The sequence below is a fragment of the Struthio camelus genome, chromosome 8, assembly GCF_040807025.1.
Source record: "Struthio camelus isolate bStrCam1 chromosome 8, bStrCam1.hap1, whole genome shotgun sequence".
Taxonomy (NCBI): Eukaryota; Metazoa; Chordata; class Aves; order Struthioniformes; family Struthionidae; genus Struthio; species Struthio camelus.
The window spans coordinates 17,212,130-17,234,512 of record NC_090949.1 but is presented as its reverse complement, the minus strand read 5'-3'; the positions used below and the strand labels follow the sequence as shown (position 1 = coordinate 17,234,512).

General features: G+C 39.7%; 1 protein-coding gene across 15 annotated transcripts in view; it reads right to left on the bottom strand.

Annotated features, from left to right (window-relative positions):
- DPYD (dihydropyrimidine dehydrogenase) overlaps positions 1-22,383 on the bottom strand; it is a 386,630-nt gene that overhangs the window by 46,416 nt on the left and 317,831 nt on the right. For all 15 annotated transcript variants that reach the window (XM_068952361.1, XM_068952354.1, XM_068952355.1 and 12 more), the window contains one exon: positions 6,757-6,936. In XM_068952361.1, the coding sequence (XP_068808462.1) occupies positions 6,757-6,936 (180 nt within the window). The remainder of the gene's footprint in view (positions 1-6,756; positions 6,937-22,383) is intronic.

Here is a 22,383-nt window from a genome sequence, read left to right as displayed (position 1 = left end):
AGCAGCCTCTTTGTTGTATGATAATTCATTCCAAGTTCGTTCCAAGCTACCGAAACTGGTGAACTGTGGCCATTTTAATGAGCAGTATTGGTGGTATGCATAATCTGGAAGCCACGTGGACCAGGCAATCACAGAGCACTGCAGCCAGCAAAATGAGATACTGTCGAAATCACAAATTTGTCGAGTTGTTTTTGGACAGGGTATTATAATAAGCACTAAAATATGCATCTTATTGCTCTGCATCTGCCAGTCAAAGATCACTGTAATGAATGCATGCTGCAGGGTACGACCAGGCCAGTTTCCTAAGTAAAATAAACTGCAGAGTACAAAGAAAGAATTATGTATTTTTGGCAGTGCCTGGATTTTTTTTTTAATCTTTTGCATCAGGAGTTGGATTTTCCTGGCTTGATGTCTGCTACCAGCAGTGAACACAGTAAACCCGCCACAGCCAAGGAGTTAACACAAATACATTGTTTCTTAATGGCCACATTTCCTGGCTGTGAATTCAAAACTTTAAACTCAGCGCTTAAAGCAAATTTAGCATACAGTACATATAAAACCCACAAAGATTAAACCACTTTAAATCCACTTTAATAATCCTAGTTCCTTTTGTTTTATCCATTTCTACTGCAAATGGCTTCACCGTCAGGGAAGACACATTTTACATAACAACCTGCGGTTTCAGTAAGAAGCAGCACTGTAGATAATCACAACATAAACTTCCATAATAGACCAGTTAGGAAGAAAAAATAATGTTAGCGAGGTACTTCTTTTACAAAGTGGTTAGGCCAGGGATCGCTCGTAATTGCTTCCGGCTTGCAAATGCTGGGAGGTTCATCAACGGCAGCAAGCCTGGTGAGCGTACCGTGCTCGGCGTTGCCTTCGCCTGGATTGCTGCCGGCAGTGCTCCGCGGGGGCCCCCTCGGGCTCCCCGTGCCCTGCCTGGGGAGACCCTCCACCGCCTGGGGCAGCAGGGGAAGGTCAGAGCGGGGCCAGCAGGACGAAAGGACTAATATTCTCAGCTGGCTGCGATGCTGCTTCAGATACACTGTAGCAGAGCTTTGTTTGTTTATTTATTTAAGCTTTATTTTAACCATACATGGCAACAGACCCTGAATGTGCCGATGCAGAGTCCCTGCAGTATCCTCAAACAAGAATTCTTGATCAGGCTTACGCTGGCTTACGCTTAGGCGGCTCTGCCTGGCTGAGAGCTGTATTTCTGGTGCAAAGCCTGACTAACATGAAAAGGGATCAAACAGCCTAGAAGTTCAGTTGTTCCCCTGGGACTCTTCTTCAGAAATAGTCATGGGAATAGGGCGAAAAAGGTTCCTTCACCAACATTCACTGCCAGCTCTGGTTTATTTTTTATTGCAGTCTCTGAACACTGCCTCACGAGGTGGTCTGTATTTCTGGGCACGGCCAGAGATACTGTTAGTCCTGTCCTCTCTGCGCAGTGATGGAAACAAGGGGACAGCTTTAACCGTATTGGACAGACACTTCTTCCCAAGCAACAGCCTCCAAGAAGCGCTTCCAAACATGAGGGGTCTCTGCTCAATGAAGTCAGTCAGAAACCTTGAAGAATCTGAACGTAGTCAAAACTTGGTGCATGAGTTACATAGCATTATTGCATAGCTGGGAGTTCAAATCTTATTTATTTATTTAATAAAAGAGCTCACTTAATATTTTGGATGAAATCTCTACAGTTTTCTAATCTTTTTCTCTCCACCATATGAAAGGTGATTTAGATTTGACTGCTATCAAGTGAGAATTCAGCAAGTTTGTACTGATCAGATGACTCAGCTTTTAGTAGCTACGTCTGAAGGAAGTGTAAGTTTTAATGGGAAGCCATTCAAAGAACAAAATAGGCAGTTTGCTAAACTTAAAGTGACAAGAATTTTCAATGAAGTCCATACACCAGATGGAGTTTTCAATGTTCAGAGTATCTGCCTGCTGGGGCAAAACACCTACTATGGATATGCTTTTATCAGATAGGGTCTTAACATTTTCATTAGAGTACAATCCTAATAGTTGAGGAAGATTAGCTACGAAAACTAGCTTGTTTTGCTTTTTGGACATTGATGAAATTAAGATACTTAAATAATTATTTTTGCTTTTTGACCTTTAGAGATGATCAAACAAAAGCTGTTTTTTGCAAGACTTTTGGTGCTGAAAGCACAGTATGAAATATCCTTACATATTTATTTCTTCCTATGAACCCACACCTGTCAATTGAATAAACTATTATTTAATGTTTAGCAAACTGGATGTATATAGGTCATTGTGTTAAGTATGATTTTTATAGCTGACATTAGGTGGAAGTTCTGTAAAGAAACCTACTATACCACTTCTCTTACCACCATCTGACACCAGTATATTCCTTGGACATAATTACTTCAGCTCTCTGGAGTAAGATCAGTGAGCAACTAATGAAAGATTCCTTACTAAATGGACAGGATGAGACAGTGACTACACATAGGAGATCAGATTGCACCTATGGGGAATACTGTACCTTGTCTAGATAGCAGGTGAGAATACACCTTTCTTTATCACTGATGTGCCTGAGAAACTCAGGAATGTAATTTTAAAACACAGTTATGTTAATTTTGGCTTATAAGCATTCTTAACTGTGTTCTCACTCTTTCTTATGCAATGGCCGTAATAACTTCAGGTTGTGAGAGCATGTTGTACATCCTAACTGTCTGCCTGATTGCATCATGCACTAGACCTCGGTCCTAAATTCATGCTGAGGTAAGCGTGCGTTTACAAAAGTTCTTCCTTGAGGGATTTAGTGAGAAAGCAGCATGGTGTAATCATTACCTTGCCATTCTCTCATTTCAGTGTCTATATTTGCAAGCTAAGATTATAGCTGAGACAAGCCGAGAAGGTTTATTTCATGTATTTAATGGAAAGGTGATTCAGAGGTGATTTTAATAAGTCATTTGTGTCAAGGCTTCAAATGTCAGGTCCTCCCACAGAAAAAAATCCTAAGTAAGCCATCAGAAAAGGAAGGAGGAAGAGAGCCAAGAAGACTGGCTTTGTCCATCTCTCTGAGTCTGATGCAGCATCTATGCTAGGACTTCCTTTTACAGTGGTTATGGATAAAGTTATAACCACAATAAAGAATGAATAAAATTGCTGGAGCTATGGAAAACAGTATCACCCAATGACTGGAATCAGTGACAGAGGTTACAGTTTCTAAGGGGAAATCTCACTGATATTAAAGGTAGTGAAGTATTAAAGGTCACATCTTGGATAATGGCAAGTATAGGCTCCAGTAGCAACCATTTTATTTGTTAAAGGAAAAAAAGCGAGTATTATTAAAAAGACTATCAGAAAACATTTACTGGCTGTCTCAAAGAATAAATTTAGGGTCTATATACCAAAAAGCACATTCTACAATGCTGAAAAACATCAAAATAATACTTAAGCGTCCAAAATATTTCCCAGTGCCATGATGCTTCTCATCTATTAAGGAATATTAATGAACCTAACACTTTCATCTGGTAATTTATGTAGAAGCATGAGCAGATACTGATCAACAGGATTCTCTTTTTCAGGCAAAAGTGGATATAAATTTGCTCGGAAAGTGTTTATTATATCACACTATTTATATTTAACACAGTATTTTCAGTATTCTCTCTGTTGAGGAAGGAAATTACTGTGATAAATGAAACAACTGACAGTGATAACTGTTCAGTTTGTCATTTATCTGGTTACCGCATGGCAAGACAGCTTCAGTTTGATGTCAGGTGTACCATTTAGAAGAAGGTACTTATCTTTCATTTTACTCTGGTCATCTAATAGTACAGGATCTGATGGCAACACCCTACTGGTAGGCCATCTGCTTGATGTTGAAAACAGTGCAGGAAATGAATTACCAATAGGATAACGGACTGCTGTATATAATTATGGATGTTAACATTCAAAATTGTATTGTTAATCAAAACGGATGCTATCATGAATACACTTAGCTGGGTTTAGGATCGGTCTTAACACTGTAATATATCAAGGACTGGGAAAGACTTAATGAATTTGCATGCAAACATAAGGCAAGCGGTTCTTGATGCAGTTGAAAATTATTCTTATGCCTCAGTTGCCTTCCATTAATTTGTCAATACTCCGAACTTTTTATCCCTATGAGTCTATATAAAAATCAATAGGAATTTTGTCCCTTACAAAACTGAGGATAATCATTCCTTTACATTTTTATATTTACTGCACCAAAATACGTCACTTCGAAATTAACATCTTCACACTTTTTGGAATGAAAAACTTCATTAGTATTTGCTATTTAGCTTCTTACAGGGTCTTGCTGAAGCAATTGCATTTCATCTCACAGCAATACCAGGACAAACTTGAACTGCTCCTTTTAAGTTTTCAGAACTGAAAGGCAAGACTTTGGCTATCATATTTTTGTCCATGTATAACATACACATTCTTATGCATTACTTGTATCAATGACAATGTATACATCACATCCGAAAGGAAAAGGTAGCCTACTAAGTAGAGACTGAGGACATGTTTTTTTAGTGAATTTATTTTAGAAAGAGAATCATATGAGTGTCTTATGTCTTGCTGCCAAGCATATTAGATATTTACATTTGAATCCAGACGAACCTACAGTACTTAACTGAATTTGGTAGGCACAAGTACAAGAAATCCAATACTGATAATAATTTATGAAGGTAAGAATACTGATTCCTATAATATTGCTAACTTAGTTTATGATAACATAATTAGTTACACTAATAACACTGCTTAGGCACAGTCTTGCTAATTATGATATTATAAATATTAATGATATCAAGCCTTTGTATTTGATTGCCTCTAGTAGAACCACTTATCATGCTATTTCCTTTTACCCATGTTGCACTATTTTTCTCCCTTTTCGCTTTTATGTTCATTCCTGGACACATAGTCATCCTGAGCTTAGGCCTAAAATGTATCACTGCCTTATCAGCGGTGCAGTCTGGTTCACTTTATATTTTATCATCTAGTCGCAACGATCCAATGACATAATTCTGTGTTAAGGGCAATCAAATACACAATCAGTTATATTCTATATGTCTTGTTCCTTTTAAATATCTAACAGAGCCAGCCAGACTAGATTACATAGGGCTTTGTTTTTCATTCTTTTTCATGTGACCTGTTTCAAGTTAAGATTCCTTTGAATTATTAAATGCTTCCTTAAAGCATCTTTTCACACTACCTTTTTAAAGTTAATTATTGATGTACTGACAAGCTGAGAAGACTAAGAATTGTAATTTTTTTTCTCATTCAAAAGGACATGAGAAACATCTTCTGACAATGGTTGTCTGTTTAGTAAAATACAAAGGTAATACAAAGATCGAACACTGGATGCAGCTTTGAAGAATTGCAAAAAATCTGTTACATGAGCTGTAAATGCTGTGTTTATTTCTACAGGTGCTAAAGAAAGGAAGTTCGGATATAACTCTATGAGCCTGGTTTAACTGCTTAACATAAGTCGACGAAAATGAAACCGGTTATATCTTATTTTTAAGCAGTGTATTATTCAGAGCTTTAGGAATGGGATTGTCTTTTCACCTGGAAGATAACAGTATAATTTTCAGAGCTCCATAGAGAACAACAACAATACCGGAGTCTCTAATCTCCTACTAAACCCAACTCCAGTCATCAGCAATAACAACCAGAGATTTGGTGGCGTCTGACACTCCAAATCCTATTCTTTTGTAATTCTTTACTTCTTACAACATTTTCAACAGTGTTATATCAGATTTTTAGAAGGATAATCAATAGGTATGATGTATAAGTGAAATCAGTCTTCAAAGTGATCCCCTCTAGTAACTAGAAACAAAAGCTCAGAATCCCTGCTGTGCAGATATTTTGCTAAGAGCAGGAGGCAGCAGGGCATCAGTAGGAAGCCTGCTACACCTCCCTGCTCCTTGGCGTGGATCAGCAGGTACCCTGGTGCAAGGATGAACAGTACTGGGGCTGCTGGCATCTACTGCATCTGACAAAAATCTCCCAAAGAGTTTGCGTGGCAGAGAACTACTGGAGCAGAGAGGACAGATGGCGCAGAGTTTATGGTTTTAGAGAGACCAATGTTTACATTCCTATTCCGCTACAGGCTTCCTAGATTTAAATAAGCTTGTGGAATATATCAAATTATTCAGTGTTACTGTTCCTCATCAGGAACATCCCTGCTTTGCAGAGAGTTTGGGAGTCAACGCATATGAAAGACCATGAGATGCTCGGACGTGATGATCGTAAGACCACTCCTACCTGATCTAGTGTTCCAACTAACAGCTCACCTGTGCCAGAAGCTGTCTCAGCTGGTCAGATCCAGAGCTGAGAGGCTTTTATATTTCCAGAATGTTGCATCATGGCTAAAACATCCTGGGGCCTCTGGCACAATGCTATTATCAATCTGAATCAAGTCAAGTCCCATTAAAACAAACAATACCAGAACTTGTTCCAGTGCATTTCTAATTTTACATACTGCATTCTTTTTAAAGACATGCCATTACAAAAAAAGTGGAGAGCTCATATTTATAATACAAAGGTAACGCGATATCAAGCAATTGTTAGTATGTCTTCTTAAGATGCCCTCAGGTACTTGTTAATACCCAGAAGGAAAAGAGACTTGGTGACTAATTTTGATAACTGCAGTGCTTAACTAAGGTAATCAGGAGAAACTGCATATGACAGTTATGGATTTACAATCAAAGCCAAGACAAAGAGTCATTATGCAGGGATGGCAACGAAACAACATACCTTTCCCATCAGCTCAGCAATTCTAGGTACTGGTTTTCCTTTCTGATGGCGCATGGTAGCAGGACTCTGTCCATTCCAGTCTTCAAGTTCCTCAATACTTTTGAGGTAAAGGAGGGCTCTCAGTCCAGTGCAGTAGTCATCAATAACAGTGAAATCTTGATTCTGGATTGCACTACACACCTATAAAATTAAGTCCAATTATCAGCAACATTCTGGCAGAGGAGCACATGGAGTTAGCAAGCTCTTTAGGCTTAATGATGTCCAGCTGAACTTTCCTGCAACTTTATTAGGAAAGAACTACAAGAATTCAGGATGCTAATTGGCTGCTTGATCCTGTGTCATGATAGCACCCAGTGTAGTTCAGGAAAATAAGGACTTAATAATAGCAGTTACGCCTAGGCTTCCTAATCATGGCCCTTAGACCAGACTTGAAGCCCATACAAAAGAAAGCGTGCAACCTCAGCCTCAAGCGTGACAAATCACTGTGTACCTTCCAGGAGCCAGGTGCCGAGTATAACTAGCAGGCTGGCAAACCACCAGGCATCCTCAGACAATTGCCTTCATGCAGACACTTAGTGTTCCCAAGCCTGCTCTGTTAGGGAGGCATTGGTATATCCAGGTAGGCCCCAGTCAAGCAAATCACAGAATAGTTGAGGTTGGAAGGGACCTCTGGAGATCATCTCGTCCAACCCCCCTGCTCCAGCAGGGTCAGCTACAGCAGATTGCCCAGGATCATATCCAGTTGGGTTCTGAGTATCTCCAAAGATGGAGACTTCACAAACTCTCTAGGCAACCTGTTCCAGTGTTCACCCTTACACAAAAAAAATTTTTTTTTCTTAGCTTTAAATGGGATTTCTTGTATTTCAAGTTTTGCCCATTGTCTCCTGCCCTGTCACTGGATACCACTGAGAAGAGTTTGGCTCTGATGAAAGTGTCTCAGCAAACAGCACCCACTAAATTGACCGTTTTGTATGGGTGAGCACTGTCATGCACAGAACAGAATGATCCTCTCTTAGCAACTGCCATCTGTTTTTCAGTGATATTAAGAGGCCAGGCCACTTTGTTTTAGGTACTTTATGAATGCAGAAAGCAGTATAGCTTTATAAACACATACAGCAATGATCCCTGCTTTGCAGAGCTTACCATGTAGGCATAGAACTACTGACAGCAGAGACTGTCCTAGCCACTAATACTGATTTTGCTAGACCACCCTTGTGGACATCAACCTGAATTTAAACCCACACAGATCCCCAGCCAAACTGGCAACACGTGAACAAATAATCCCTCACTCTTTCCTGAACACTTGCTCATTAGGTAACCTCTAAGCATCCACCAGTAACTGGGTGGAGGGTTCGGTGAGTATCATGCATTGTCAGTCCCTAGAAACGCTCTGAAACTCCAGATGTGTCAGTGTTTTCAGCTTCTGATACAGCTTTTATTCTAAAAACAGGAATGCTCCTTATAACACCTACATTTATGTACACACATTATGAACACAAGAATGAAAGTCATCTATTTCAGAACATAAATATGTGAATGTGCACAAACACATACACCCTCCTTGGACATGAAAATATAACTCATAAATCATAACTGATATCAGCACTTTAAAAAATCCAGGAAATATATAATTGTTTTTTACATTTCAGAAATGATAATACAAGTCGCAATTTTAAAGAAAACTTTACACTTTACTTTGTAAAATACCATACACTACAGCTATACAAAGGAAAACTAAGGACTAACTATGAAATACATACAAGAACATTTTCTATGCAGCACATTTACATAACGCAAAATCGGTTTCTCTGGAGAAGCAGTGTGGGCATTAATTAGGTCTGTTATGCTTTCCATAGACTTCAAGACTTTTTTTTTTTTTCCAGAGCAATTATAGAGAACATCATAACAATTTCCTCTACAGGTTATTTAACTGCAAAACTCAACTGATGCTTATTTAAACCTGTTTGTTCACAAAGGGATTCTATATTTTTTTGCGTGCATAGGTAACACTTTTATTAACTATTCTTAAAAAAAAAAGGTAAAAAAATACAGTGAAAAGCCATGTCATGTCACTTGAAACAAGTTCAGGCACTGTTGTCAAATTCTTGAAATATTTTGACAGGATGTATACACATGAGATACACTGGAGGATACCTGTAATAACCTTATAAATAAAGAGGCTTTTACTGTTTTTCATCTTACGGTGCAGTGTTATGAACTGCAATAATAAAAAAATGTGCAGAAGATGATATCACACTAAGACTCACAGGGATCAAGTCCCAGCTCTGCCTGCATTTCACTCCTTGGCTTCCCCAGGAACTCAAGTAGGTTCCACAACTGAAGGCAAAATGCATTTTTGTAAGAAGAATGTAAATCTCAGCACTAAAGAAAAACATTAAGAAAAATACCATCTGAAATGGAAAAACTTAGAAACAGAATTAGCAAGTGGTTTAAGGTGGTTCTCCTCTTCTGTAAGAGCCTTATGACTATGACACCCAACGTTGCAGATAATTACCTATAAGCACAACTTTCAATAATTTCACTGTGAGTAAATCAAGTGTTTGTTTTCATGGGTCTGTCTTAGAACATAGGGGATTCAAACTGTAATACACAGAAACCCACAAAAATAGTTCTGCCATATTTCTGGCAAATTTGAAAGCACACTGAACTTAAAAACTTCTTATCTTGCACATGTCAGATGGCCACATTTGGGTTTTAGCTTTACAATATCTTCCACAAATCAATGTAACAGGCTTTGCTGCCTTTTAGAAGGGGCCGAACAAAGTCAAGATAAAAGGTCCTTGTGTCCCATCAGCCATGACAATTCCTACACCACAGATGGAGGTTTTTAGCATCATAGCTGGCTGCCTGTAAATCACCAGTTTAAATGACATCGTGCTCCCTTTTCAGCAGAAGAGAAGTGGCAGGGCAATAGACCAGGTGAGATTCAAACTCACACTTCTGGAAAAATCACAGGAGAACTGAACCAACATGTCATCACGTATCATTAATGCCCTCCCTGCTTCACTCCTGCCAGCTCCCCTGGGAACAGACATGCTTTCCACCCCTTACAAAGCTGCATGTTGAATACTGTCCTCTGTTGGTATCTTATTTTACAGGTGTGAGGGGAAGAACAGTCCAGATGTAGTAAGATTTAAAATCAAATCACCTTTTGATTGCTACCACCTCACCTTTAATGTCTTATTAAAGCACCTCAGCAGAAGATAAATGTCAGCAGGGAGCTACTTTAACAGCTGTTGTCGCTGCCTTGTGTACCCACTGGAGAAGCAGCACAAACCTCAGCTCCCTTCCTCAGCATCATGCTTTAACGGACCAAACACAGTGAAATCTGCTCCCTGCAGATGCCAAAACAAAAGTTTAAACACAAATATAATTCCTAACTGAGAATATATGATTGGTCATATTGGACCAGATCAGAAGTCTGTGGCCAAAAGAAGCTGCTTGTGAAAGAGTGTAAGAAAGAGAGCAAGTGCAGAGCAGTCCCTCATTTGATATATCGGCACTTCTGGCAAGCAGTGGTGCTGGGACTTCACATGTCAAGAGATGGCGCCTGTTTAATATCCCTGGGTCTTACATAATCTAGGTAAATCGATTACATTAGTGAATTAACACTCAACAGTGCACTGACCCAAGCTTTCACCTGAAACATTTAAGTAGAAAGTAGCTTTTCCTTCACTGGAAGATGAGAAACAGGCCCTGCAAGCAATCTATGGGACATGCAGTGAAGTCACGATGAGAATGAAGTTGTCAATTGTCCGCCATGTTTCAATCTGTGTCTAGTTCTGAACTAGAATTTGGGCTGGAAGAGAATGACTCTATTTTTTTCCTGTTTACAAAGTTAACATTCTCCACATTATACTTCTATACAGGGAGAGAATATTGCCCAAGCTTGACTATACTGCACTGCCTGACTATGCTACTGCCTTGGCAGTATAACTGCTACAATTTCATTTTTAACACCTGACCTCCCCCTTTTCCACCAGATCCAGATTCCTTGCTCCACTTCTGCAACTGCCCTCACATCCCAAGAGAGACAAACAGGCAAGCACACTATATACGACCAACAATTTTGCGCTCTTAATATTCCGAGATATAAAACTGTTCAGTATAAGTTTTAATTGTAGGTTACAATTTTAATGTATACGGACACACCTGAGATCCTTAAAGATATAGCGCCTGCTTTGCTGCTGGTAAATCAGACATACACCATATGAGCTCACTGGGGTATGGGGACATGAAATGGATCACAGGCTAAGGCTCTAAGTAAAACTACTCTGCAAAATGCAACGATGGGAGAAGCACCACTCACAAGTCCCTGCTGCTATCTTGCATAAGAATTGACCTGTCTGCTCTGTTGCTAAATAGGCATAAATACTCAGCCTAGCTTTGTCAAAGGATCTAGAGCCACTGCAAATCTCACTTGAGGAACTTAAGTAAATTGTTAGCACATTAGTATGTATAAAAAGAACTTTTACAGGTTACATTAATGTTTTTAATCATTCACATCCACTTGAAGCTTTTTAATTAACATTTTTTGAAGAGAAAAGTTGTGAGTGAGATGTATTGCCATGTCAGTTATAAGATACCATAAATGCCTTTGCTTTTAGCAAAATCATTACACAACAATCATGCCAATTTCTGAATTCTTTACCGAGACAAATCTCCCACACCAGTCACTGAGAGCTCTGCCTGTGTAAGAACTTCAGAGTTTTGCCCATACTCTAGGTTTCCAGGAGTAACAGCAGAAATATTCACACATTGCATTATTATAGTTTTGGTTTGCTCTCTACAGAAATGGCTGCGGTGCCTGCCCCAACTCTGGCATATCTTGCATGGGAGACCTGTGCTGTTCATGCACAGCCCCGGACAAGGTGTCTGAGGCATTTCCAATGAACTAGATCACTCACTAAGCCTCCAACTAACTAACTAACTCCAACTCACTAACTCCAACTCAGCGTTGTCTCTGCTTATTCTTCTTGGGGGATTTTGCAGAGGAGTAAACAAAATCTGAGATGCTAGAAAGAAGAAAACATGCATTCTCCTTCAGTCTCTACTTTATCCCCTCTCTCTTACCCCTGGGCCCTCAGTTTTTACCTTCTCCACATGATAGATTCAAGATTGTATTGTAAAATCCCTGCTGGAAAGATGAGGATAGAGAAGATGGTGCCAACAATGGACTTCAGCCCCCACCTGCACTCCTCCTATTTCCTCATCAGGAAGGACTTCAGGTGAAGCAGATCTAGACGTGTTCCTACTGGTTCTTCTCTACACCACGTTCAACAAGCAAGAGACAGTTGTCTGTAATCATATATACTGCTAGTACAATGCTAACGGCTGGAGTAGGTCAAAGAATCTAGCCTGCTATGTTTTGTAACATGTTGCTTTTCAAGTATTCTTGGTGTAATTAGATCTATGAGAAGGAGAATGCTGCAGTGCCTGGCAGCAGTTGTGCTCCTGCTCTCAGTTGTCGCAAATCACTATTGAAACTCTGTGCCAACAATGAGTTCATGGTAGTTAGTCTAAGATACAATAGCTTAGAGAAAAATTCATTTTTCATTCCCCTCCAAAATATATGTATTTCTCTCTTCAGAATGTAAAATAATATGGGTGTAAAATAATTGTCAATTTTATGAAAACAGAAGTAACAGTACGGAGGCAGATGGGTGGTAGAGATACGCAGCCTGGAAGTAAGAAGATTGATGGGTATATATTTGTATATACAAACGCAAGCCACATAGCTTGACTGTTCTACCGTATTAGTTTCCATTTGCTGTAGCTGTACAACATCAAAGCAGTGATGTCCCCATATATTGCATTTAGCGGTAATGTAACGGACTACCAAAAAAAAAAAAAAATCAAAGTGAGAGTTTCTAAGTAGTTTCCTGGCAATTGAGACAGCAGGCTCTTTCATCTGTGCTGTAACTGTGGCAGTGCATTGATTTAAACTCCTTCTGAGATTTCAAATGCTTTTATATTCTTAGGTCTCGCTGGCTGCTTTCTTTTTGCTTTTTTTTTTCCTTCAAATGATAAAATTCTAGCATTTAGCAGAATGCCATCTTGCTTCCCCCAAAAGACAGAGACTTATTTCAGCTTTAGTTCTAAACTGCATAGGATCTCTAAATAAAATAGCTCTCAAAAGGCCATCCTATTAGGAAATCAGCCTTTGACTTCTACACTTTCTAATATTCTTACTATAGCAAGGGCATAAACAACTACTATCCCTCTGAGACACCTGTGAGCAGTTTTACAATGGATTAATAGTTTTGCTTTTACATTAATATGGCTGACTTCCTTTGAATATTTTACTGATACGCCCAAGTGGCAAGCAAAGGAATTATTTAGCTGTTTTGATTTGATATTATATATGCATTCAATTTTAACATTACTTACCATCATTTTACACAAGCTTTTCTTTTTTATTAAAAATTATTCCTGACAACTGTTAAAGACATAAATCCACCTTTCTCTTAGAGAGATGTTTATGAATGACTCTAGGCTGTTTTTCAATGTGTAGTTGAAGTTGCTGCTTTTTTTGATTAGTGTCTATTGACTAAGATCATGGTGAAGAAAGACTGAAATCATAAAGGAATGCAAGATGCTTCATGAAGGGTGCTACTCGTGCCTAAGCGCGTATACATATAAATTGACAGCCTTAAGAAAACTGGTTTTATTGTTGTGGGTAAAAGTGTGATTTTAATCTGGGTGAGACATACATACAACTTTTAAAATTTATTCTCAGTAGCAACTAGCAAAAAATTGCCTCAACTATAGGGAGAACTTTCTAGGCAGTGCAATCTGCATGCTGCATAGCCATTGTTCATGGACATGAAAAAGTATGCTTTCTAGCCACTATGCAATGATTTAGATGCGCCCAGATCTACAAAGTAAAAAGCAGTACACACAGCATTGATGGCCTGACTTAGTACTCATAATAACGTCGAAGTGCTGTGGAAGCGCGAGAGCAAGCACACAAGTAAAATCTCTGACAGTGGTTGCTGTAATTGCAATCTTCAGGATACTGATGTTCATGGAAAGGCTGCCTATGTAACGATGGTTCCTCCTACTCATGCCTCGCTAAGCATTGATTTATCGGTACATTAAATACATAGCCTAAATTATCCCTTTCTATCAGCAATTATTACTTTTGCTGGAAGGATGTAGGATTAAGAATGTTAGGGGAGGCGGATTATCAGACAATATGGTGCACTCTCTGGAAAAAAATGGATATTCTTTGTTTTAAAGGATAAATTCATAACTAAAAAAAAGCTTCTCAAATATTGATACAGTACAGATGGAATGACTTGATTTATTCACATTAGCTTCTTAAATGGCTCTGGTGATACAGGTTAGCAGATGGGATGTTACTTAACAAGGCTTCAGATACTGGATCAAGATGCAGGACTGATTTGGATGATGGCTGATAGCCTTTTTAAAACCTTAGAATTGAACTAATATACACGAACTAACGAACTACTCTTTGTCCAGAGTCCAGTATGGCTTTCAGGAAGCAATCTGAAGGACTCAAGTATTACTTTTATGAAATATCTAAACTGTGAGAAAAAGGCATGATCGTCGTTACTGAGCCCTAGACTTGAAGTGCTAATGATCTGCAAGCTTACCGGTGACTCTTAAGGGGCTACATGGAGAAAAAAAATTCAGAGATGCTAACAGCTCCAGGCTCTGCATGGTAGGCAACCATTCGCATGCACTCTTAAGAAAGCTACAGAAAAATGACTGGATGGCCAGACGTCACATAGCTGTTAGTAATTGAATATTTCTGTTACTTTGTTATGCCTCAAGAGAATTCATCAGACAAGCATGAGGTAAAGTACCATGCTAATGAAAAGTATAGGCTAATGTCATTGAGTAACAGAGCTCAAAATGAGGTAAAAGGAAAAGGAGATCTCCAGCTATGAAAGACAAGCTCCCGTGCTAAGCTCTGATCCTCTCAGGAATGAGACAACATAACACTGACATGGTGCTCAGCAAAGCCGAGCTGTCATTTAGAGAGTTTTGAGGCAGGGAGCACAGGAAAGAAAGGCGGAGGCAGTAGTCGGACAGCAAAAGGAGCTGACACAGCTTGTGCTGAGGCCACAGCAGCTTGCTGACACATGCTGCAGTGGAAAGCCTCCCTAGCGCCGTGGTGGCAGCTACCCTAGCTGGGATAGAGATCCTGAAGTATCGGATTTTTTGGGAGTGAGAGAGAGACCTCGATTCTTCATTCCCTAAGTTCTTTTCCTCCAATTAGTGCATCTTTGATCTAAATTACTAAATTGGGTGTTTGGGAGTGGGAAACTAGTGCTGATCAAGGGGCCCTGGATGATGCAATATTGTATCCCACGTCTTTGAGAGGGGAGATACACAAGAAATCACAAAATTTGTGAAGGCTCCCTGAAGTAATTGTTTTTTTTCTGTCAACCACCCCCAGAGGAACGGCTACGTGTCCTTATCTCACTAAAGCATTCTTTCAGTTCTTGGAACTGCAAAGTGGACGTTTATGCAATAGGTGCGCACACACACCGATAAATGTGCTGATCGTGATCATCTTTCCGAAGAAAACAAGCATGATTGCACATGCCTTGAGCATTGTGGAGTGAGGGAAACAGCTTCATAATCAGCCATCTACAGCAAATTGTATCACTGTACTATATATCTATAAAATAAAAGATATCTCTGAAAGCAGATGAGCTTACCCCTCCCTGTGTAAATAGTCCAATCACATGTACAGGCTCTCCAACTATCTTCAAATATATGTTGAATATCACTTCATATTTCCTTTTATTTATTAACACCCAAAGGTCTCACTTCTCTTACAACTACTGCTGTGGAAAATGAAATCCTTCAGATTTCTCAACTGTTCTGCAGCTGCTAGCATAGCATCAGTAGCTCTACCATGCTGATGTAGTTTTACTGGACTCATTTCCATGACCTGTGCCCTCCAAGTCCTCCAAAGACAGGTCTAAACCAGGTATCAACAGCTTATCAATGCTGCTTTTGTCTGCAATTGATGCATAGGATGCAATTATCTGCTGGTGTCAATGCTCAGACCTGGTGACTTGATGTTGGAAGTCATATAGTAATACAAAAAATTAGTCAGAAGTTAATAGTGTTTTTAAGATTTTGATTGAAAATCATACAGCTCCATACAGGAATCAATCATATTCTTAATCGCAAAGAAACAAAATACATGATTAAACAACAGGAACTCCATTCTCTCTTGGCTAGAGTTGGCCAGTTTTCCCATCTTTTAAAATGCGTATTTTTCAGAACCAAGAGCGGTTCTAGGAAAGCATGCTTTTCAGAAAAAAAAAAAAAAGTTCTGAAAAATGCGTGGAAAACGGTTCAAAATTGCCAATATATGCTGTCTGACAACACGGAATGCAACAGCTCCATTTAACCTGAAAATGTCTGATCTGCTGTCTAAGTTAATTGGAATGAAAAGGTCAATGATAAAATATGTTTCAAAATGACTGAAACAAAATTTTGACTCATCCAAATAATATTTTTCTTTAAAAATGTTAATTCCACACTTTTTCAGACTTTCGATTATCAATTTAACCTGAAAAACTTTTTTCATTCTTAAACTTTCCTATGACAGAATAACTATCTCCTGCTCATTGACTTCTCTCTATGCAGCTTTCCTGTGGCCTCTTATACCACAGGCGAACACATATTTTGGTAATATGCAAGGTCATTAATGCATAAGAGATCCAGGTTAAAGCATCAGAGTTTTTCACCCCAGAACACTTTGAATCAGGCACAGCAGGAACTTGAACCCAGATCTATTCTGATGAAATGCAACTTGTCAACGAAAAATAGTTTCCTCAGAAAAAGTTTCCAGCAAACTCTAATGAGTACTGTCCACTGAGGGACATCCTCCTGCGACCAGAATTCTGAAAGCTGAAAACTCTCAAAATCAAACAGAAAAGCAATTTTTCCATTTTGAAACCTCAGTTCAGTCCTGCAATGATTAACCCCTCATCCTTGTGAGTCTTTCCCTTTAGTACTCTCACATTTTATTTCAGCTAAAATTACTTTCATCCTTTATCATCTTGCCTGTACAAATTTGTGCAGCAGCTGCTGTGTCCATTGAAGAGTGAGATTCATGAGAATAAAATAGTTCTGACCCTCTGAGTCCTTCGTATCTGAGATAAAAACCCACTTCCACATTTCCCTGGGGACTGTTTTACCTATCTCTGTCCAAATAATAAATACCAGGAAGAAAACAGTGACATAAGTCAGATATTGAGGAAAGTTAAGCCCATTTTTAAATGTACTGCAAGCTTCAGAAAAATGGTTTCCCTGTTTGTCTCTTTCATTCAAATTGCATGGATAAAAGGACCTCTCACCAGACAGATCATGCTGTGTCAGGGGGCTCATGTTGTAGAAGGAAAAACACTTCAAAAGGTATCAGGGTTCATGTTCCCAGATCGACGACTCCTTTCAGTGCAGAAAAAAAGATTTTTCTACCACTGGGAAAACTGGCAGAACGGTCACCTGGCCATTTAGTCAAACTCCAATTAGCCCAGCACAGGATCCAACTTCAGCTGCACAGAAGCATATGTCTACGTCTGGTTGGGCCCCAGGACCAAGCCTTCTAAGTGAACAATATCTTCCATTTCCTTCTCTCCCTCTCTTCTTTTCACTGCTAGCTACATCCTGTGACTGAAAGATCAATGGAGTTGCTATGACACAAAATGGAAAATTTTTTACATGCATATTTTCTTTGTAGGACTGATGATGTTCCCAAGAAAACTTCTCTGACAGCAGAGCTTTGTAATCCTGAATGTTTTACATTTTCCCTTTTAGGAAAACAAGTCATCTGTAGTTAAAACAATTAGAATTTCAAATATAATAGAGAAAATCCCATGAGTAGTTATTTGGGATGCCAGTAACGCAAAAAGAAACTCAGCATTTTTCCACTGCGTTCATCCCTCCTTCTAGTTACATTTTCAACATCCAACAAGGAGTTGGGTACATTTTCAGCTTCAATTTCCAGTCACCTACACGTTAGTACAGAGGGGAAACTGTCTATGACAAGCTGTCCTTGTGTCTGAACGCAGCCTGAGCTGAGTAAAACAACTTGTCCGCAACTTCTTCAATGCTTAACTGAGCCTCTTTTAAAAAGTCATCTCCACGTTGTTTTTATTTTGTTAAACTATTAAACACAGCTCATTTGATGTGAATACACATCAGGTGGTTTTATCTCCAGGGAGGACAGCTCTCCACTTGTTCACATAGGATAGTGGGCTCCTATGAGTACTGCAAATCCACATTAAAAATAGCAATAGTAGTACTGGATTTCAGAGAGAGAGGCAGTACTGTGGACCCTTGCAAGGTGAAAGAGGAGAGAGTGTTGCCAAAGCAACTATTCTTCACATCTCCTCAACACTTAAACTCCTTGTGCCACCAGACCTGGCGAAGAAGGGTTAGAGACCTGGCCAGAAAGGGAAAGAGAAGCAGACTCAGTATGCACAGCTATAAAGGTAGAGAAGAAGTCGCCTGCAATAACTAGGATTGCCTGGTACAGGGCAGCATTTGATCTGAAGCTCAATTGAGACCTAATTGTTATTAAATAATTATTACCATTCCGTGGTAGTTAAACCGACTTTGCATGAGAATCCATTATAAGAATGACAAATAGCAATTGTTATGGAAGGAGCTTGAATTCATTCTTACAAATTTATGAAACAACAATCCTATCTACGCAAATTTCATTTTCAAGCTAGTGAAATGAGCAGAAAGAAAGGAAAGCTAATAGATAAATCCCTTAAGCAGTTCCAAATAACAGCGTAAAACTACTGCAAAACTGCACAAAATAAAAGGCATTAGCCCAGAGTTTAGTCTGCCGTTTTAAAAAGTGTTGACTTGAATACAGTAGCTTTTCATTAAAAATGACAAGATAATAAAATTAAAAATCAGTACCCTGTTATAACCTGATATTTTTATCCAGCAATAAACACAAAGATGTCTAGAATTCTTTTGTTTGTCAAATTCAGATTTCCACTGAAAGGAACTCTCACAGAAAATTGTTACCAGCAATTAGCCACTTCCATCTCAAGGAACTCTGTAACAGAGCGGGTGTGGCAGTCCTCTAATGACTTTTTTTTACTAGTAAAGATAGTAGTGAGTTGGAAACAGGTTGAGCGTCTCTGATTAGCATGGAGCTAAGAAAAAAGCGGAAAATGATGGACAGTTTATTAGAAATGATCTCTTAAGTATCTCTGTCCATACTCTCTTCCTTCACACTCATTTTTCTTTTCATTTTATTTTGGCATGTTCAAACAGGTCTTTGATTTCTCTTTTGTTTCTCTATATACTGTAAATCTCAACTTTGCAGAGAAGGGCCATTCCATTCAATGCTACATTCACTGAAGACTTTTTTAAGCATGCAGTTCTGTGAGCACTGGAGCTAATGATACCCGACTTCCAGCAGGTCTGCGTCTTGCAGTTGGGTTCTCTGACGTCTAATAAGGTGTGACTGCCAATTAAAGCCTTTCCTGCGGCTGATACCTTCCTAATGGGGCTTTCCCAAATGGATTCTCAGAGGTCTAATAAAGTTGAGCTCATAGTGCGTTCCCTGCTACACTGAAGGAAGGCAAGGAAGTTCTCTCCTCTGCCCGGCTTTTTGGTTTTCTCAGAACTTATTAGAGCAAAACACCTTCATTCTTCTGACAAATGGCAATGAAAATGGCCACAAAGCTCACATGTAACCGAGGATATTGAGAAGGACATACAAACACACAAGGTTTCTTGAGGAAAACAAGCTAGAAAGCACTTTTTCTATCTGAAACTATAGTCTATCTGAATCAAATGACTTGCATCTAAAAAGTGGTTTTGCCTTCCACGGTATTTTCTTTTCTTAAAACTGCTGGCAGATGTAAAGAGCCAGTCCTTGAATCTCATCTCACTCGCATCATTTTAGTGGCTTTCCATCACATCCAGCAAGCTATTCTTTGTTTGCACCGATTTAAGAGGTGAGAGAAGAATTAGCTCCAACATCTTAACTTCTCTGTATCATGAACAGCTCTGTACAGGAAGGTTTTGTGCTTCCATCCTCTAAGCAATAGCCCATGACAGAAAATTCATGCTGTTCCCAGCTCAATGGCCAGTGAAGAATACTCCAAAAGAAATCTTTCTGCTGACCCAAAACAAAGCTTACAGCCTCTGTTCACCCAGCTCTCCAGTGCAAGGACTGTCTAGGGGCAGGTGAAGGGTAAGCTGTTTGTCAGCCGAGGCAGGAGAAGCTCAGCTTCTTCTGCTACACCTATCTCACCATGTGGTTAACACTTGCCTCCAGCTACCTGACATCATTCTCCTTGCACAGAACTGAAATTAGATCCAAGCAAAGACTGAGCCCTTCCTTTGCATTCAAAATCACTGTTATTCATTACAGAACAAAGTACAAGTCTTCCAAGAGTCTTCTGTATAAACTTAACCTGGAATTCTAAAACACAGGGCCCGCTTTACCACCACATCACTCCCTTGATTTCAATGTCTTTTATTTTCATACTCTGCATACCATGAAACAGCATATGCATTAATTCCTGGATAAGAATTCTTTTGGCCTCAGATAGTCCTCACTTAATATCAGTGTCTTCTCTGACTTGAACAGACGTTGAGATGGGCTTAAAAGAACACTAATTAAGTGCAGTGAGAACCAGCTCTCTGTTTTGCAATTCTCTAGCCATAAAAAATACAGAGAAATTACATCAGGGACCTTAATGAAAATTGGAAAGAATTCAAACGGGGAAAAATATAGTAAATGATTACAGCATACATTTACTTCACGTTGTTGCTGAGACTAGGGTGGAGAAAACGGTGATGTCTAAACATTAAGACGCGACATAATATTTATGAAATGGTAGTGCTTTCCCCTAGCATTTCAGTGATTATATTTTCAGAGCCTGACCTTCATTTTCTATCCAGGGCATTTCATACTACTTAGAAGGGTTCCTCACAGGGTTTTACATTTGCACAAATACAGTAACAATCCCCTCTCATGGTTCAAGTTTCCACTATTTTGTGATGGAAAAGCTTGTTTACTCACACACAAAGGGCCTTCCTGCTGTTATAAAAATCCCTCAGTTAAACGCTTCAGTAAAAAGCTTGCTGGAGAAAAAATAATAATCAAACTGTCCTGAATCTCCAGAGACACTGGTTCCAAAGAGGAACCAACAAAAACTCTCCTTGAAAACCTTACAAAAAGCACAAGTAGTCTCATAAAAACAACTGTGCTCTGTGTTGGAGGGAGATTGTATCTTGTAGAAGCCGGATTGCTTCCCTATTGCTTTTCTATCATGAGAAAGCATACTTGCAGAATGAGTTTTGTTCTTCATCAAGCGCCTGAGGTATCACACAGGCCTGGCATAGGGGATGGGGAAGGGCACAGGGCAGCGAGAGCACCGCAGCAGCACCTGGCTGAGGCAGGATGCCCTCCCGTTGCATTCCCTGCCTGAGAGAGGCAGTGCTATTAGAGCGAGCTAAGAGGGCAGCACGCATATTTGAGCTGAACATGACAACGTGATGAGCAGCGCCTGCAGGAAAAGGACTGCAAGGTACTAAATCACGTCTGGTGCAAGTGGGAAAAGTATGTGGGTGAAGGAAAAGACAAAGTTGATTTGAGCGTGCCTATTAATGTAAGGCAGCACAGGTAGGATTGGTCCTGTTGCCTTCCTCCTTCCCCAGAGTGATGGGAAACCTAGGACTGGACTGTGACCAGGAAGGACGGCGACCGCAGTGCAGTGGAGCAGGGTACCGAGAGGCCCAAGATAGCTGCCAGGCTGAGACGTGCAGAGCCTGTGCAGGGATGCACGTGGGCCCTCCTGGTGCAGCGAGCACACCTGCTGGTACTGGGACAACGGCAGCGTTATGCTGCCCGTGCTGGTGCTGCTCCGTGTTGGCGTCGCAGCAGTCGGTCCGGCCTTCCTTTGGTCCTGCTCTCACTTCATGGCACAGGGAGCCTGCGACAGGGCTCACGGCAAAGCTATAGTTCAGTTCTCAGGGAGGTGGACCAGCAAAAGGAGTATTATGGGTCAATTTTAACAATCTTACTCTGCAGAGAGCCTTACAGACATCCACGCTGTAGCAGCAAGAGACCTGCGTGGCCTCCATGTTTGGTAAGGATACAAATCTGTGTGAAAGCAGCCCATATTCTTTTCAAGTTAATGACTAATATTAAAGATTAACAAAACTATTGCAGGCCAGAGAATAAAGTTAAGAGACTCCTCCATGGAAAATGTATACTTCAGAAAGTACTCCTTCGTGCTACCTTTTTTTTTTTTTTTGTTACGTCTGCTAAAAATAACAACTGCAGAATCTTTTTCAACAAAAGGTCATTTATGTCAATGGACAGAACACAGAGGATCAGATCACCTGCGGTAATTGCAAATTAATGCTCTACTGCTAATGCATTAACTACACAATATTGATCTACAATTGAATCATTCAGGCTACTGTGAAGTGATTTTTACTTTAATATTTTTGTGCTTTTATTGCTTTTTCCATAATGCATTTTCTCTTTCCACTGGAATTTTCTATAATTGTCTCCATTTTTAATTTCCTACAGCGAGATGACTTTGAAAAATGTATGTCTGCTTCAAAGCC